The sequence below is a fragment of the Electrona antarctica genome (genome assembly GCF_951216825.1).
Source record: "Electrona antarctica genome assembly, chromosome: 13".
In the NCBI taxonomy this organism is placed as follows: domain Eukaryota; kingdom Metazoa; phylum Chordata; class Actinopteri; order Myctophiformes; family Myctophidae; genus Electrona; species Electrona antarctica.
In genome coordinates, this window is record NC_136794.1 from 34948283 (window position 1) to 34968282 (window position 20000).

The following is a 20000-nucleotide window of genomic DNA, read 5'->3' on the forward strand; positions in this document are numbered from 1 at the left end:
CCCCTCCATTCCACTCTCATCAGGCTCTGTGTGTCCCTGTTGCTGCCGAGAGCACACGGCCACCATCCCCACGTCCCCCTCCCCAATCTCATCTCATTCAGACACGCACGCACGCACGCACGCACGCACGCACGCACGCACGCACGCACGCACGCACACACGCACACATGCATTCGCACGGAATACATGCACGCGCACGGAACTCATTCACCCATATGGTGCGCGTTAGGCCCCAAGATTAACATTTCATCAACAAAAGCCCCTGGCAATTTTAATAATTCCTGAGTTTCTTTTTCTTTTTTGGATCAGGTGGCGCGGAGAACGGGGGAAACGGCAGGTGAGGTATGAGGAAGGGATAAAGACGTGCGAGAGGGAGAGAGGGAGAGAGAGAGAGAGAGAGAGAGAGAGAGAGAGAGAGAGAGAGAGAGAGAGAGAGAGAGAGAGAGAGAGAGAGAGAGCAGGAGTATACACTACATGGGAAAGAGATGTGTGAGGACTTTGATCTGCCGGGCTGATCCCCATCCCTGTTGGTGTAGATTACAGTGTGATCCCCGTGCCAGAATGAGGGGCTTATCGGCAGAGCCCCTTCCCACATGCATGTACAGTGTGAACCAGAGCCCCTTCCCACATGCATGTACAGTGTGAACCAGAGCCCCTTCCCACATGCATGTACCGTACAGTCTACAGCAGGGGTTCCCAAACTGTTTAATGTCAAGGACCCCCAAATTGACACTAAATAGCCTGCGGACCCCCATTTGAAAAGATATGCAAGGGACCCCCATAAGAGAAGATTTTTATGGCTCTAGCAGTGATTTTCAACCCGTTTAATTTCAAGGATCTCTGGGAACCCCAATTTATATTGTAAAATCAATGCTAATTTAACTCTGAGAGTGTACAAATGGAACCAAACGGGTCCATTTGGGTCCATTTGTACACTCTCTGAGTTACAGACCCATAAGAGTCCATTTGGTTCCAAATTATCATTTAGCTGGGTCCCCCCTGGAACTCCCTCAAGTACCCCTGGGGGTCCCCGGACCCCACTTTGGGAACCACTGGTCTACAGTGTGAACCGCGCCATGCTTAGACGCTACGCGGCACGCTATAGGAAGCACACGCTGATGAATGGGGCTTGCAGCTCACATACTATCACTGTATACATCACCATAAATTCTATGCGACGCCGATTTACCATGCCGTTGCTGTCGGGCAACCTCTTTTCTCCGTGTTTTAACTTTGTGGGTTTCATTTTTTTCTTCTTCTTTCACAAGCTCGAAACGTGACGGGAAGAGCTTGTGGATCTGATGATTTAGTTTTTTTTATTTGAATCATGAGAAGACATCATCATCATACCTGGACGTTATGTGGGAATGCCTATACTGAGTGGCAAAAAAATACTTTCTGGCCTTGACAGTCCATACATCCAAATAGAAAATTAAACAACATTAAACAACGTTAAATTAACTTTGCCACTCGATTTGCCACTCACTTTATGCATGCGCAGACCCTATAGTGCAACACTAGAGGAACAGCTTCTGGTAACATAAGAACAAAAACAGCACCAAAAACACACGTTCTCAAACTCACTTATATAGGTCAATAGAACTCTGGAATGATCTGCCCAAAAACATCTTACATACAATCTATAACAAAAACAAATATATAGGATATATATCAAGATATATATTTGCCAAGTGACTTGTCAAGTATGCTGTTATTTGTTTAATTTGACTGGGCTGTTAGATTAACATATTTAATGTGAATTTGTATTTTTATATTCATTATTTTTTTGTTTTGTATTTTTTGTTGTACAATACATCTGTACTGTATTTGCTTTGTTCAGGACCCCTGGAAGTATAGAGGCTCATGCATGTGTCTCTAATAGGAATCCTTTAATAAACATAAACAAACTTATAGGAGAAGTGTTCCACGCTATCTCTAGGCATGGTATCGTGGAGCAACGTGTGAGTGAATCCACGTTATCAGTCTGGCTAATAACAGGCTACAAGCAATGTAGATCTGCTACTTTTGCTGTTTTTAAAAACAATATTTGAATCCAGAAAATTAACAGTTTTGCACATATGAGGTTTCCGCCCGACAGAGAAGATTTCCTGCGAGAGGTATATATGCATGGCAAAATTCGAGTTGATTTAGCTCAGTGTGTGCGAACGGAATCACCGGCAGAGCCTTTTCCCACGCAAGAACAGTATAGCGTGAACGTTGATGCATCTTGTATGCTCCAGCAGGCAGCCATGATGAACTTACATTTATACTGCCTTAACTAAATCACTGCATAGTATATTACTGTAAATTCTTTATGACGCCTTTTACCATTTTCTCTCATCTGCGAGGTATGCACAGTAAAATCTTCGAGTGTTTAAATTATCTCAGAGAGTGTACCAATCTGTATGCAATGCATTTTCTGTATGCATTTTGTTAACCACTTGTACCCAAGCATTCCTATTCTGGGCATGTCGGAATAGGCCGAGCATTTGACAAAAAATATCTCACAATTTGGAAGTTGAGCTTGGCCACCCTAGTTGAGCTATGGCCACCCTAAGTAACAGTGGATTGTGCCTTCTACCTGCACTATTCATATTTTTAATTCATATACTGTAACTATTACATCTGTATGGTAGAGTATAATATAATTAGTAGCCTACATATGTATGGAAGAGTATGTAGAATACTAGAATATGTTAATGCAATATAACTATTAGTACGTTACTACAATATATAGTCCTATAGGCCGCATGCAGTGGTTGTAGGACATAGGTTGTCTCCAACACCCACAGGTTAATTGGTAAGTATAGTACTTCCTGAAGCTCAACATTGCCACTTCTTGGCAGAATGGAAGAACTGTGCTCTCTCGTGTGGGAGACCCGGGTTGGAATAATAGGACGTAAAACGTCCAGCTCACAGCTTTAAGAACATCCAGTGATTCTCCTACAGAGTGGGCTGTTTTATCTGGCATGCATGCCTGTAAGCCTTCTATCTTTGAGCTCCTCTTCTACAATAGTATCATCACCCTCGGGGCGGAAAACTTGTATGTCCAAAAAATTTATTACTTTTCAGCAACATTGTAAAGAAAATAACCTGCTGGATTCAAATGTAGTTGCTATTTGTATCCACAAGCTCTTGGTAATACTTTTCGTTGATATAAATATGTATAAGTCCCACTCACACACACTTCACCAACTTCACTTTTCAACATTTGGCTATTTTCGCTGCTTTTGTGTGCCACTGTCGTACCATATCGTATCTGTTGGGTGGAAACGTATTCGTTCTATAACTCGTGTATGACGCTGTAGTATGATCAAGTAAGACATTCATTTGCGAAAGAAAATAATACAATAAAAAAAACATTAACAGTTAGAATATGGAGATAAAGAGGTTTCTGCTCGACAGCAACGGTGTGACAAAGTAGGGAAAAATATGGAGATACAAGGTTTCTGAATACATTATACTTGTGCCTGTCATTTTGGTAGATTTCTATCCAGTGTGCCTGTGGCATAATACATTAGAGGTATCGTAGTCCCCATGGGAACAATAGGAACACCTGGCAGCCCCCCAGTAATGTGTCATTACACTGTCATCACACCTTTTGAATGGCACCATTAAAAGCATAATTCAAGCCTCCGCCACAACACAAGAGATAAAAATCATGTTGTACATTTACTTCTCTGCAGCAGTGCCTCGGACTCGGCCAACAAATTAGGTGATTGTGCTCGCTGAACGAGCTTATAGAACCTAATTTAATTAGGTTAAGTCACTATGGTATATAGAGCCTCACTTAATTAGGTTATATAATGTGATCGGGTCAATTGGCTAGTGGACAGTAACAAATAGTGGTCATCAATACAGTATGTCCGTAAATGTTTCCAAATACTTTTTTTAATTTATATATTTTTTTACACACCATAATAATGTTCTTATTTTGATCAGAAGACCCAGATACTGAATGTCAATCTCCAGGTTTTCTTCAGAATATGTATGACAATTTACTACGAGTCCAGTACTATAGTGATCCTAAAATGCTTTATTTGCAAGGACCCCCTTCAAGGACCCCCTTCAAGGACCCCCTTCACTCTGAGTGTATAAATGGAACCAACCATTTGAAAATGTGAACACTCATTATTATTCATATTCTAACAAAAAAGAAAACAACCTTGCTTTGGCTTGGAAAACATCTACATTTCAATACAGCAATGCATTGATCTCAAACAAGATTTTTTTACTTTCATATCATTTTGTATTTTTAAATGCTAGTAGGCCTTAGAGAATGTACTGTAGTGCTTCAGTGTGGAGGGTTTAGGGTAGGGTGTGTGTGTGTGTGTGTGTGTGTGTGTGTGTGTGTGTGTGTGTGTGTGTGTGTGTGTGTGTGTTTCTCAACAGCCTCATTTTGGCTGCAGGGCTGAGCATGTTGCTGCTGCCCTTCTGCCTCCTGCCTATTGGGGTGGAACGCATTGGTTATAGATAGAGCTTGCATGTGTGTGTGTGTGTGTGTGTGTGTGTGTGTGTGTGTGTGTGTGTGTGTGTGCATGCGCGTGTGTGAGAGACATGTAGCCCAAATAGGATGACCAAATAGGACACACACACACACACACACACACACACACACACACACACACACACACACACACACACACACACACACACACACACACACACACACACACACACACACACACACACACACAATCTCGATTTCGCAAAAGCGGTATGATCAGATTATTTGCTTTCGTAAACCTCTAACCTGGTTGCCATGGCGATGGCCGCGTGGCCGAGGGGGGAGGGTTAGGGGGGCAGCAGCAGCGGGGTCTCCACTTCGACAAACCAGAATGTCCGAATGGGAAGGTCACCAACGCTGGCCATTTGCACTTAAACCTGCATTCTACGGTGTTCCCTTCCACTCTATGACATGTTTTTGCGACTGTAGGTCGCAGTTTACTATGAAAACCTGCAAAACCTGTCAGTCAGTCATGCTAAAACCTGTCAGTCAGTGCATCAGTCACGCCTCGTGACACGCTCCATATATGGCCAATACAGGATTGATGCCATATGTTGATCTGACCTCATCTGACCTCATCAAACTCAAGACACTTCCCCCGCTGCCACCCTTAGATCTCCATATATATGAACTTGTGGAGGTGACCATATATGGAGCTGATATTCCATATGTTGATCTGACCTCATCAAACCCTGTACACTCAAGACACGCTCCATATATGGCCAGACACTGACCTCATCAAACCCTGGATAGCCATACATGGAGAAGACTGGATCATCACCTACATCTGCATATGGAGCCGGCCAGCAACTCAACATCTGACCTCACTGACACCAGATTAATAGTTGAACTAATAAAGAAGCTCTGTTGTTTCAGCGCGACCCTGCCCTCAGGGTGTCTTACTGGTAGTTATTGCTTTGTTTTCTTGACCACAATGTTAAAAAAAATACCATTTAGAAAGCATGTTATTTAAACCAATGGTTCTCAAAGTATTTATGCTATGCTAAATATGCTCTCCCTTGCATCTTGCCTCCTATACGAATACAGCAGTGACAGGGGGAAAAAAGCCAAGAAAAGGGATTATTGGGTTCAAGTGGTTAAACGTCAAGTTATTTTCAATCTGTCCTATAATGGAAACATTCTCTCAAGTGTATCTTACTGGGAAATATTTACGTATTTATGTATCGCAAAATGACATGAGATTCCAAAAATTAAACAATGTAATTCAAGGGGTGCCATGGATGACCCCACAGGGGTATCCAGAGTCAAATAAGTTTGAGAACCACTGTTCTAGCTTGTCATCAGAGAGAGTTTTTAAGTCATCCTTTTAGCTTTGCTTGTGTAATTGTGCCTGCTACAGCTACCAACTTGTTAATAAAGTATTCAATCGATCAAACATTGCAGGAGATATTCCGGTAAACTTATTTTTTTTACCGATGCAGGCTGTATGTGTGCCATCGCTGGCCGCTGACTCCAGGACGATCAATCAGAATCGAGTTCATAATTGCTCCGCAGCGGTGCCTCCCACTTAATGCAAATTAATGAAGTGTTGCCCACCAATCCATAGTGCTGCAGCTTTTTGGAAATGATTATTTGATTAATGACCCCAATCAGACTATGGTATTCCAATTAAATAAGTGCAGCGCTTATCCCTTCATTAGCCAACCGTCACATACAAACAAGGAAGCACATAATGCATAGCGTCGCTATGTATTATGTATTATATTCAATGGGGGTCGCTCCTGCTCTTCATGCCCAGAAAAGGGACGCAATATGTGGTTAAGTGCAATGTGCAAAGTTTCTCTTTCCACGAAGATATCATTTTTTGCAGTAATATGACCTCTTGAACGATAAATTGTACTAAATTGCATTAAGTATGCTGTATGCTAAGTGTCCTTGGGCAAGACACTGAACCCCAAATTGCTGGTTCCCAAACTTTTTAGCTTGAGACCCAAAAGACGCGTTGTGAGCTTGTCTTTGTTTTCACAGTTATGATTGCTCTTGTTTTTCTTCGTCACGTTCAGTCCAGCTGTCTGTGTCATGTCTCATAAGAGTAAAAAAGATTAATTGTGATATAAAAGGTTAAAGTCCTACTATTTCTCACATACATTGCTCTATGCGAGATTTGTTCTCCGCATTTGACCCATCTCTTGGAGTAGTGAGCTGCAGCCTTGCCGCGCTCGGCAATCATTTCTAGTTGATCTAACACCCCAATCCAACCCTTGATGCTGAGTGCCAAGCAGGGAGGCATTGGGTCTCATATTTACAGTCTTTGGCATGACCCGGCTGTGGGTCGAACCCCGACCTCCCAGTCTCAGGCGGACACTCTAACCACAAGCTGGTTGAGCTGGTTATGCTAACACTAATAACTAAGCCTCGTTTCTCTGTACCACCTATGTCACACCAATACAAAAAATCAAACCTGTGTGAACTGAGTGGTGCAAATCCCCCCCCCCCCCCCCCCCCCCCTCTCCTCTCTCTCTCTCTCTCTCTCTCTCTCTCTCATTAGCAGGCAACAGTGCAGCACTATCTCTCTCTCTCTGTTTCTGGCACAACAGCGTCACTTTTGGTACTCATTGGTACTGGTCACATAGTCACACACAAACACGGTTGAACACAAACACGGTTGAACACGGACATTGCTGTTCCTTGGAGTGGTTGCACCACTCAAAAATACAAAAAACTTTAGAATATGGAGATAAGGTTTCTACCCGACAGCAACGACATCATAATGTGATGAATCAATTGGCTCCAACTTTAATTGAGCTATCACCTAGTGCACATAATCTTCCCTTTTTGGATACGGAGTGCCTTCCAAGTCGACCTGAATTCACCCTGTGTGTACGTGCTAAAGCAGAACCATGCAGAGTCCATGTCATGTCGGTGTTGCAGTACATGCTCTGCTTTGCATCACACACACACACACACACACACACACACACACACACACACACACACACACACACACACACACACACACACACACACACACACACACACACACACACACACACACACACACTCCAACCTAATTCCTTACAGCACTGCTTCTTCTCAAACATCCTCACATCAAGGACCCCCAAGTTGATAGGCTACCGCCGTCGCACGCACATCAATGCCGTGAGCCCTCCGACAGCTTCTTGGACCTCGAAGGCCTTGTTTTGTTCCTTGCTCTGCCTGTGGGGTCATGGGATACTAAGTCTAACCAGGTGCAACACATCAATAAAGAACCATAGCCGTGCAAAGATGAGCGTGTTCTCATGACCTCCTCCGTTTGAAAAGCTATGTTTGTGAGACGCCACATCTCGTGGCTAGCGTGTTTTTCCGTACTTCTTCACACTGTAAACGTTTTTCTACACTCTCTGAGTCAGGGGTTCTCAAGAACCCCAACATTTACACGGTATTAATTATGGCCACCGTCTGAATTTTTTTTGTGCCAGGTATTTTTTTATAATGTTTTAACAATTATAAAAAATCAGACCCGTCTGAAGTGAGTGGTACTGTACTGTACTGTACTGTACTGTACTGTACTGTACTGTACTGTACTGTACTGTACTGTACTGTACTGTACTGTACTGTACACGCCCTCCTCCCTGGCCTGTGTGTGTCTGTGTGTTAGGCTGTGCAACAGTGACACTTGGTGGTGAACAAATGCTAACGCTATTTTCGTGCTCGGACACAGCCAGGGACACAGGGACACATCCACACACATAGCTGTCTATAGCGTGTGACAACGTGTACGTCACCAAGAGGGGGGCGGCGTCTAAAAAGCTAGGGACGGCCCCCTGGTGGGCATTAAATTCTAGCCCGCATCACTCAGAATAGAATGACGGTGGTATGTTTTTATAAATATTGAGCTCGTTCTTGGCGATAACATAGTGAACAAACACCAGGATGGATAGAAAGAACGTCGGGCCCAAATACATTACAAGGACAAGGAAAATGTTGTGAACAAACACGGCTGTGCTTAGATACTTTGTTGAACGTTATGTCTCTGCGCCCGTGCGCCGATCCAAGTCATTCTACGTCTTTTTGTAAACTCGTCAATCTGGGTTCCTTGATGCTGTCTCCATGCTGGAAAGCTGAACATCTAATTCCGTTTTCTGGCTCATTTCCTCGACGCGACCTGCTGTGGCACTTATTTACTGAGCAAGTCTGCACCATTGTGAGGTCAGTTTAGAAAAAGAACGTATACAAGCATACGGATGGTCGCTCAATGTAAACAAACCAGACAAGCCAGCAAGTATGGCGGAAGCTACCACGTGACACATATGTTGACGCCCCCTCCAGGAGATTTTGGTACACCCTATAGGAGAAAATGTAAGCTCACAGCGAGGCACTAAGTAACGCGTGAGTTTGTAGATCTGCTATTTTTCAATAGCCAACATATAAATAGTCAAAATAAGTGGGTGCTGCTTTTGCTGCAGACATACATTTTGTACACGCAAGTGGAATAAAGTTTGTGATTTTATTTCTGTGTGACATTCGTTATTCTTTCCCCAAGCGCTGCTGCCACTGATCTTTCATTACCATTGTGTATATAATATCATCTTAATAACTTCTCTTGCTGGCATGGGGGGAGGGGGGGGGGGCATATCTCCAGGCAAACAAACTGTATTGGATCCGGAGAAGGATGTGTGCATGTCAGTGTGGGTTTATTTTTTTAATTTATTTTAATTTTTATACCACAATTTTGCAACCCTTTTTTTTTCACCCAGTGTCAATTATCTAATGTAATCCTGGACGCTACACTTCCTCTGCCAACCTGGGGGGGCAGCGGACTGACCTCATGCCTGCTCCTATGCATGAGGAGTCCAAGCTGCTTCTTTTCACCTGACAGGGGGAGTTTCCCCGGCCGGACGTACGTAGCACGCGGAAGGAACACGTTATTCCGACCAGTTCCTTTCCCCTCCATCAGGCGCCCCGGCTGGCCAGGGGGAGGTAGTTTAGAGACCAGGATTACTGCATGTTTTTGTGAGGGTACCTACCCTATAGGGGACATGGGGAGAACATGCAAACTTTCACCAACCCCGCCTCGGGTATGGGCACTGATGGGCCTGGCGGAGGAGGGAACACGCTCCCAGCGGGAATCAAACCCAGGATCTTCTAGCTGTGAGGCGACAGCACTACCGACTGTGCCACCGTGCCCCCTAGTGTGGGTTTATTTAATATGGTCTGTGGCCTTTTCCCTCAGCCTACTCTATCACTACTGTTGTGCAGACACCGTGCATTTCCGTATTTCAATTCAATCGTATGATTCATTTTGGGGCTTTTTAGCCCCTGTTTAGATTCTTCCCCACACACATTTATGTGTGTTGTCACTGCTGTTGTGTCCTACTGGCTCACCAGCCAGTGAGGAGCCTCCACCGGGAGGACATAAGAGTCTTCGTCCTATACTCCTCTCGCCCAACACTCCCCGCTGACAGGTGCCGGTACGTATAGACACTCGTATAGACATAGTCGGATCATGCACATCGGTGGATTCGAACCCACAACCTCTGTGATGCTGATAATAATAATAATAATAATCTTTATTTATAAAGCACCTTTCAGACACAAGTGCAGTTCAAAGTGCTTTAAAACAAAAAAATCGATTGAACAAGGGAAAAAGACAAAAGTAATATGTTCAAATCTGGTCAGATTTAGTTAAAATTGAAAAAAGATTATAAGATAAGGTTAAAATAAAGGCAGTTAAAAGCAAGGTCATAGAAATGGGTTTTTAGCAGCCTCTTAAAACCATCAACCGAGGTTGCCAGTCTGATATGAAGGGGAAGAGAGTTCCACATCCTTGGTACAGGTACGTAGCTGTGCCGTGTCTGTTGCCATTTATTGGGATTTCGATCAGCCGTTCAGTACTAAGTGACCTGAAGGGGCGAGCTGGGACAAAGTCATGCAGACAGTCTGACAGATAGGAGGGTGCCAGACCTTTCTTGACTTTAAAAGAAAGTAAAATAACTTTAAAATCTATCCTAAAATTCAGAGGGATCCAGTGCAAGGATGAATGCTATAGAGTTTTAATTACCACCAAATCTCTTCACCATAAATGGTCATGTGAGTCTATTCTGCTATTTCTGCTATTTTTGAGGGGCTATACAGGTTTAATGTTTGTTTTTAGTTCAATGTTTGTTTAAAAAATGCCATTGACAATGAAGGGAACATTTACGTCATCTTGTCCCTAACAAACATTAAACGCCTTGAACAATAAAGAGATTTTTTTTTTACATCATCATTACATGACCTAATCTGGTAAGATGATAAGAGCGCCCCTCACTTCACATGGGTGTGATTACTGATTATTGTCTAATATTCGATTCTTGACCAGAATGTGGATGCTGGGGTTCAAGCGGTTAACAAAAGTCCCTCGGGGCTCTATGCTAGTGTATTTTCTGTGTTATGTTATTGTGGGGAAAGCTCTCGCTTAAAATGGCCGTAAAAAATGACATGTTGCGAATTTATCAATCTGCTATCGATTTTACGTGCAAGCTTTCGCCACAATATTCTGTACATATACCGGTACACTGTTGGTTTTGGTGCAGGCTTTCCGTTGGTCCCTGTCCCTCTGTGACCTTTCTTTCTGGGGACAATTCAATTAAGCAGCGGCTTGATTTGATTTGGACAACAAAGCGTCTGATTCTTGGAATGACCAGGACCGGGCCGCTGCCCCGAGGGCCCACGCCGCTACACTGTGGCGTGTTGGTCCTTATCAGATGAAGATGTGTATGTGCGCGTGTGTGCGTGCGGGCGTGCGTGGATTTATTGCAGACCATTAAAATACATTTATTTTTACTGGGAGGAGTCTCTCCCTCAGCACATCCTATAACCCACCATTTTAATGTCACCATCTTTAACCTCCCGTCCACTCATTAAACACCTCCCCTCCTCCCCTCGCCTCTCTTCTATTCTCCTATCCTTTCTTTCACCCCATCGGCTCTCTTTTATCTCTCCATCTCTTCTCTTTCTGACTATTTCTGTCTCCGCTGTGATCATTTCCTCTCACTTCCTACAAATCTACCCTAATCCTGATCTATGGGGGGTGCCAGAGTGGCTCAGGGGGTTTAGCGTGCCAGTTCAAACCCCAGGCTACCCCCAGAGTTAATGTCAGAGGCTCTGAACACCTGATCACTCCAGATGAGCATGGGTTGATGTCAGAGGCACTGAACACCTGATCGCTCCAGATGAGCATGGCTTGGTGCCTGCCTTGCATGGTTTCTCCTCCTCCATCGGTGTGTGAATGGGTGAATGTAATGCACATTGTAAAGCACCTTGGATAACAGCATTATGTACCACTCATCCCATCCAAACTGTCTCTGTAGCACCCTGAGGCTGTGGAACGACCTCCCGGACCCCCTGAAATCTGTGGCCTCTGTGGACCTTTTTAAAACATGTTTAAAGACTCATTCATTCATTCATTCATTAATTCATTCCACATTAGACCTTTGTCTAATCAATAATACAAACACGGTGATGTCCTGGTTTTTCAACATTACAACTATTTGTGACCAAACTTGACACACAGTAAGTCATTCGATTTTTTTTGTTTGATTGTTTTTTCATGTCATATGAAAGCAGGGAATCAAAGCTTCAAATTGACAAATTGGTTGTTCAGTTTGACCCACCAGTTCCAACACTCACATTATTCTTGTTTTTACCACAGATCAAAACAATTATGAGTTGCTTACATAATACATATGTAGATGTCTATCATATTCTGTTCTGGTGAATGGTCCATTCTCTAGGTGTGCCCCAAAGTGCTAAAACAACTGGCCCACCCCCCATCCCATCCTGATGACAGACAACAAAAGACTACAATCTCAAAAACACTGTCAGAAAATTGTCAAAAGAAGCGAAACAAGCACAGTAGGTGGGTTGTTATGGCTCTGAGCTAGATGGTAGGCTGCTGAGCCTTTCTCTATAGTCGCCTGCGTTGCTCATAATCTCTTCATCGACTTCCTCCAACACTGCTCTGCTCTGCCTCCAGCTCACTGCTTCATTATACTGTACTGGATCTCTAGCCTACTGCGCCCAGCATGACAATGGATATCACTGCTGTCGGCCAACAGAAACCTCGTATCTTTTTATTCTTTATTTTTGCAGATTAATGGCCTACTTTGTCGTACAAGAGCGTCACACAAAAGGAGTGAAAAGAGCGAATCTTAGGGTTCCCTAAACAGACGGATGGATCGACGGATGCATGGACGGAAATGGAAATGAAATGGGCCAGTGGGGTCAACCGAGGGAGATAGAGATAGAAAAAGGAACAGGGGGAGGAAAAATAAATAAACATCCGGAGAGAATGAAATAAACAAGATAAGAGCAGAGCAGAGGAAACAGAAGGCAGCGCGTGATAACGCGTGCGTGTGTGTGTGCGTGTGCGAGTGTGCATGCGTGTGTGCATGTGTGCGTGCGTGCGTGCATGTTTGTGATAACGGAGGGCCCGGTGATGGAGGGATGGATGGAGGGAGGACCGCGATAAGGGAGGAAGGATAGCGGAACGGAATGCGTTCTCACAGGAATATGATAATGAGCGTTCGCCGAGGCAGAAGTGACCGAGTCACAACAGGAACAATGGGGACTATTCTCCTTCCTGTACTCCGTTGATGCAAAATTTGAGTCACTTGTTCACATGTTTGTTTGTTTTTTTGTTATTTCGATTTGCGTTTTCCTCGAGCAAAAATGTGCATTACGTTATTTAGATAGCATTTTGTTTAGGCACACGCAGGGACGGATTAACCCCCGCCGTGCAGGTCCCTGGGCCAATCAAAGCCCCCCCCCCCCCCCCCCCCCGCATGCTATGGGCACCACGGCACGCAAAGCCACTGCTCAGGTTGTAGGGGCTTGTTGTCAATGCATTTTATCAGGATTCACAGTCTGTAATCTAAAAAGGACTAGGCCTATATGTGCCTGTATTTGCATTGCCTGTTCTTGCCTGTATTTGCATTGCATGCAAGGTTAATTGTTACTAACAAGGAACCTAACAAGGATGGTTTATCCATCCACAAGGGAAAGTTCTTCACACTAGCAGATGTTTTTGTGTTTTTGCATTCATTTGTGAAAACAAAACAAAACAGTATAGTGAAAGTAACTTGTTTGGTGTGTCAAAAGTCACAAATATTCACTGCAAATTATTCAACACTTCCGACACGGCATTGGATCAACACATGTGTGGTGTTAATGACACTTCTTCATTTCTGATTGCACGCACGCATGCACACACACGGCGGCGCGCGCACACGCACACGCACACACACACACACACACACACACACACACACACACACACACACACACACACACACACACACACACACACACACACACACACACAGCAGCAGAGCATGCAGAGGGAAACTGGTCTTACCATCGTCTCCTGATCCTGAACCGGCATCTGTAAGAGAACCAGAGAAAACACAATTATTATAATGATGAGCGTGTGCGTGTGCTACAGCTTTGTCTCACTGAAACCCCAACATCCGTACGTATTGTGGGGAAAATAGCAGACCGACAGACAGACAGACAGACAGACAGACAGACAGACAGACAGACAGACAGACAGACAGACAGACAGACAGACAGACAGACAGACAGACAGACAGACAGACAGAGTTGAAATGTTACACTACATGTTTTCTCTTGTGCTTTGGCAAAGTAAATGTATGTTTTCTGTTTTTTGTGATTAGTATTTTCTTTTCCTTTTTACACTTTTATTTTCACAATACGACAGCCCCGATGTGCTGACACAGAACAACACAAAATCAAAAAATAACCAACTCAGCAAATGTATATGTTTTCTCATTCCATCACATTGACAGGGAGAGAGAGACAGCGATGAGTCTTAACCTCTCCACCACCCCAATATACTGTATAGCGGTAGCTAAGTGCCAGAGATTCGTTTTCCCCAACCGTTGGATCGACTTTACCTTGCCACCGCCTTCATCTCCCGCACGACTTTTTTTCCTGACGAATCCTTGCAAAGCCAACTCAAAGACACCACGCGGAAGGAAGGCAGCTGTTGCTCAACCACATGGGGCTGATGGGGCTGTGTTAAAGCCATACTGACAAGCACTATGCAAAGGTGCTGTATTTTATACTGTATCTGTACTTAAAAACTGAAATTGTACTTATGGATGTTGAGTTATTAGGATGTTATATTTATGCAATAATGTACAATACCATATAATCAATTGTTTTAACCATTGGTTGTATTTTAAGTTTTTAACAGTTTTTCTTATACTGTCTTGTAATGTTTACATAATGCAATGCATTCTATGTGTGGGCCCCAGGAAGAGTAGCTGCTACTAAGGTAGTAGCTAATGCATTCTATGTGTGGGCCCCAGGAAGAGTAGCTGCTACTAAGGTAGTAGCTAATGGGGAAGTAAGCAATAAACAATAAACTGCAAAAACAAACAAAAATAAAAGCTCTACTGCTCCTTACATCGTTGCTGCCAGGCAGAAACCTCTCATCTGGATTTTGTAACCTTTTTCTTCGTAAAGTAATGCCGTACTTGATCATACTGCAGTGTCACACAAAAGCAACAGGTCCACAAATTTGACACGCAGCGTGAAGCGGCACGTTTAGAGCTTGTAGATCTGCTGCTTTGCTCGTTTATAGAATTGTAATCCTGAAAAGTAACAGATTTTGGACATACTGTATGAGGTTTCCACCCGACAGAGCACGACGTACTGTAGAACCACCCACATGGCTTTTTTACTGATGATTCAAAGCTAGTTTCTGTTTCTTTTCTTGTATACATCCGTGTTGCATTAGTATTTAAATAAAATAAAAAAAACAACATGGTTTGACTTTAGGTCAATATGATGACTTTGAGAAGGTGTACAACCTGTTTAATTTCAGCTACCCATTGTTGTATATGCGCTATAGACCCCCATCCGATAATACATATATTTTCTTAATCTCTGGGACCCTGATCTGCAAAATAGCAAAAACACACGTTTCTACAAGCTCACAATGCATCATGATACGCTGCTTTGTGAGCTTGCAGTTAGGCTATTTTCTATACAACTTTTGTATAGAGACACTGCTGTAGCCTAGATGAAGGACGACGGAAAAGTAAAACATATAGGTCGAAACACGGATATACAGGGTTTCTGCCCGACAGCTACGATATATACAGACATAGATAGATGTATGGATTTGTTTGCAACATAGGAACAATAGGAAAAACAGCCTAACCACTTTTGTGCATGGTCTCTGAATCATGTGTATATTTGTGTGAGAAGAGAGAGAAAAAAGGCCACATCGATGAATTGAATGTCTGGATAAAGAATTTCTTGTATTACACTGAAAGCTCTGAGACTGAACAGAACCCCAGCAAGCCCTGTTTTCACAGTCAGGAACGATGCTAGTTTCATTGACCTTGGCAAATGGTCAGCGTCTTTGATGCTCTGTGTTTCATCAAAGGAGCCTCCACAAGTTCCTGGGATGAAGTCGGGGAGGAGAGTTTTAGCAGAAGATCGATGAAAAGAAAAACCTTTAACTTTAGCATCTGACTCCCGTGAAAGGGCATGGACGGCTGCGGTGAGGAAGAAGGCATGGGCAAAAACAGGTGATTTATACCCAGCTCTATAAGCTTACAGCGTGATGTCGCACATGTATGCAACGCACTGTGAGCTTGCAGATCGGCCAATTCTGGTGCGTGATGCCCGCACAGGTCGGGACTGGGAGTGGCCTATTGTCGGTATCAGCCGGTAACCGCAACAAGCAGGAGTCTGTCACCGATACAATAAGCTAGACCCCTGGGAGATGGATGCTGAGGTGGAGCGCCACACCCACCATCAGACCCAAGTTGTGCTACTCATACGCTGAGTTGGCGGTGCTCGAGCTCGAACCCAGGAACTTGTGGTCCAAAGGCAAGAGCTCTACCGACTGAGCTACCTGGACACAAAGTAAATACTAAGTACAACTCAAGCGTTTTGAGGCAGAGTATATTGAGAATGGGGAAGGGAGCGCAATGTTCTAGCTAAAGTCGAGAGGACTGGAAGGAACACAATGCTCTGCTGCTGGATGGGTTGCTATCGCTTTGGATACGATCCATGAATCAATTGGTCAAAGGTGAAGAATGGAGTAAGTAAGAGGTAAAGAAGCATGCAAGGCTAAGAAACAGAACAGGGGGGAGGCAATTAAGCCATTGCAGCTACATCCACTGAAACTGTGTTGGCTCAAGAACCTCCAGTGGCTCTGGGTTCAACTCATTAGTGCGTTTTGCGTTGCTATGGGGAGATGGTCAAGGTTCAACTTCATTTGTCAGCCATACCAGTTACGGAAAAATGCATGTGAAGTTCATTTAGCGCTAAAACCAACACAGCAGCTATACACTACAGTCTCTAGAGTTCCGATGTTGTGTAAATGTGATCTGAGTTCAAAGTGGAACTGCGTGAATACAATAAAATACAAATCTATATTCAAGTCTAAACGAAGGTGCATGCCAGAATCGGTCGATATAGCAACATGCATGTCTCAAGGTCCGTTTACAAGGGAGAGGAAAGGTGAGGAGAATAAAAGTCATTAACCTCACTGAGCTTCGCAGACTTGAGGCTATGAGGCAACACACACACACACACACACACACACACACACACACACACACACACACACACACACACACACACACACACACACACACACACACACACACACCTTCTTTCAAGCCTTATTTAGGCTATTTCTAAAAGCAGCCTTCCACCTCCAACTTTCTATTATAGTATTTGCAGCAGCAGTGAGCGGTGGTGTGTGTGTGTGTGTGTGTGTGTGTGTGTGTGTGTGTGTGTGTGTGTGTGTGTGTGTGTGCGTGGCTGACAGACTCAGCCTGGGTGCGCGCACACACACACACACACACACGCACACGCACACGCACACGCACACGCACACGCACACGCACACACACACACACACACACACACACACACACACACACACAGCTCCAACAGAGTACATCAAACCTGGCTGTAAATATGATGTCCCTGTTTTAATGGGCTACCACCTCGCCTCTCTCTCTCTCTCTCTCATTGTCATTCCAGAGGGACACCCCTGTCCCCGGCTCCACGGCCCAGGCTGGCTGGCTGGCTGGTGACACTGACGGGTCACCCAGGCAGTAATGACTCCATTCTGGTTGTGTTCCCGCTGGGTGAATCACAGCCACACACAGGCAAGCCAGAACCCGCCCTACCCCACCTACCCAGCACACGTACAGTACACTGCCAATTACAATTTAGGCATTTAGCAGACGCTCCTAATCCAGATTGCCTTACAGTAAGCAAGAACAACACATGGTAATACATCAATCACATAGAAATTGTCAACAACGATCATAATGAAGATCTAGTACCATGAAACTATGAGTATACACTATAGAGTGCTATGTCTACATAATGTTATACAAATTACATACATTTGCATATGCATGTAAGGTCATCGTGGCTAATGCAAGTGTTCTCTCTCTCTCTCTCTCTCTCTCGGTTATGATCCCCCGCACCCCCAATTTTGCTGTTGAAGTCTCCTTGAGCAAGACACTGACGCCCTTAACTGCTAACCGATGAGCAGCTTGGTGCCTTGCAAGGTTTTCTCTGTGTGTGAATGTGAGAATGTAATGCACATTGTAAAGCATTTAGCTGGTGAAGTGATTTTCTTTTGTTGAAATAAGTATATAGCTCAATATAGAGCTAAGTAAATAGCTCTATATTGTGATAGTACTCATTGCTATAGTGTTTGTTCAGCAACAGGAGTCGTCATGTATCTCCAGGTAAACAGAAAATGCGTTTTCAGGTCGGGATACCAATTCTATCCAATCAGGAGAGAGAACTCATGGAAGATTAAATAATGAAAATGGAAGTGATGACACAAAGAAATGAGCAGACACAATTAGCCCTTCGCTAAGTCCCTCGCCAACCCGTCCTTATCCAATAGGCACGTTAGCAGCGAGAAGACAGGGCGAGCTGTCCTTGAGATGCAGGTTAATTGACAGGATTTCTCCATATAAATAATCGATCATTTCAGTAGCAAGAGCTCCAAAATGTCTTCTAAATCTAGTCAACAAGGCCTGCAGTAGGCTATGCACTGGACAAATGTGCATGACATTTTGTCAATAAACTAGAAATACGAGGACATTACAGAGGATGAAACAGTATCCAACAATCAACTTTAACGAGGTCCAATGGGAGTTTTCATGTTGCGGTCATTAGCCATCACCTGGGCGGGTCAGTCGTGTAACTTTCCAGATGTTAAAGGAGCATTCAGTGATTTGGGTGATTTGGAAAAAAAAACACCCGGTCCACCCGGTAACAAGATGTGCACATGCACACGCTCTACAGTGGGGGAAGTACAACAGACCAACAGCACGTGCACCAAGGCCCGCCCCACTCGATCATGATTGGAGGAAGGCCCCTCTCATCCTGATTGGATGAAGGCTTTGCCACCCAAAGCCCAAACCGAAACTAGGGTTTTTTGACCCCAGGGGCTCACTTGGGACAGGGAGGAACTCCTTATATGGTCAGCACACTTTATAGTAGGGAGGATTATCCAAAAAATGAGAAAAAATAAGTGATATTTGAATTAAGTGAAATCACTGAATATACCTTTAAGTTGTGTATGTGTTGATGTGTTCAACAACAGAGCCATGCAAAATAACATTGACAGCTATGAGGTGATGAAAGCTTGACCTGTATAGCAACGGTTGCTAAACTACTTGGATTGGCATTGGACAATCGCTTTTTGGGGTGGGGTTTAGCGAAGGGCTAATTGAAACTGGAACACACCAGAACATGTACTTTCTGTTCATCAAAGAGCCAGTGAGACAGACCCCTGTTACAAGTACATTTTGATACCAATGCTTTTACTCAAGTAATTTTTGAATTCCAGACTTTTACTTTCTACATTGCAGCATTGATACTTTTACGTAAGTAAAAATAAATAAATACATTAATTAAATGTGAATACTTTTTCCACCACTGGCCGAAGTGTCTGGTGGAGCCTCAGCTTCAAACTTCCCCTTGACCTACTTTTATACTCCCCGAATTCCAGGTTAGAACTGATGCCAAGCGGTTCGGTTCACTGGTGATAGCAGGACCCACCGGTCAAGGGCGTTGTGTTAATCCCCATCCCCCCCCCCCCCCCCCCCCCCCCCACTCCCCCCACAGCAGTGTAAAAGCCCATATATTATGTGCTTAGAGGTCAGACAGGATTCACTATACCTCCCTCTGAAAACTAGTAAGATCCACTCTGTTCAAAACTGTGCTGATTTTGTCGTATGACAAAAATATTCAACTGCCTTTTTTCACTGACAAAAACTATGAAAAAAAAAAAACTAGGATGACTAAAACTAAGACTAATATATTGACACTTTCGTCAACAGATAAAAACTAGACAAAAATGTTAGGGTGGGAATAGAGGAGATCCAGTAGAACTAAAAGACAATTTTATGTTTGGTTTTCAGCATGCAAGCATGCAAATAATGTTGGTGTACTAAATCAACTGTAGATT

General features: G+C 43.8%; 1 protein-coding gene across 3 annotated transcripts in view; it reads right to left on the minus strand.

Moving 5' to 3' along the window:
* Positions 1-20000, minus strand: part of tmeff2a (transmembrane protein with EGF-like and two follistatin-like domains 2a) — a 365596-nt gene that overhangs the window by 54348 nt on the left and 291248 nt on the right. For all 3 annotated transcript variants that reach the window (XM_079517922.1, XM_079517923.1, XM_079517924.1), the window contains one exon: positions 13866-13892. In XM_079517922.1, coding sequence (XP_079374048.1) covers positions 13866-13892 — 27 coding nt within the window. The remainder of the gene's footprint in view (positions 1-13865; positions 13893-20000) is intronic.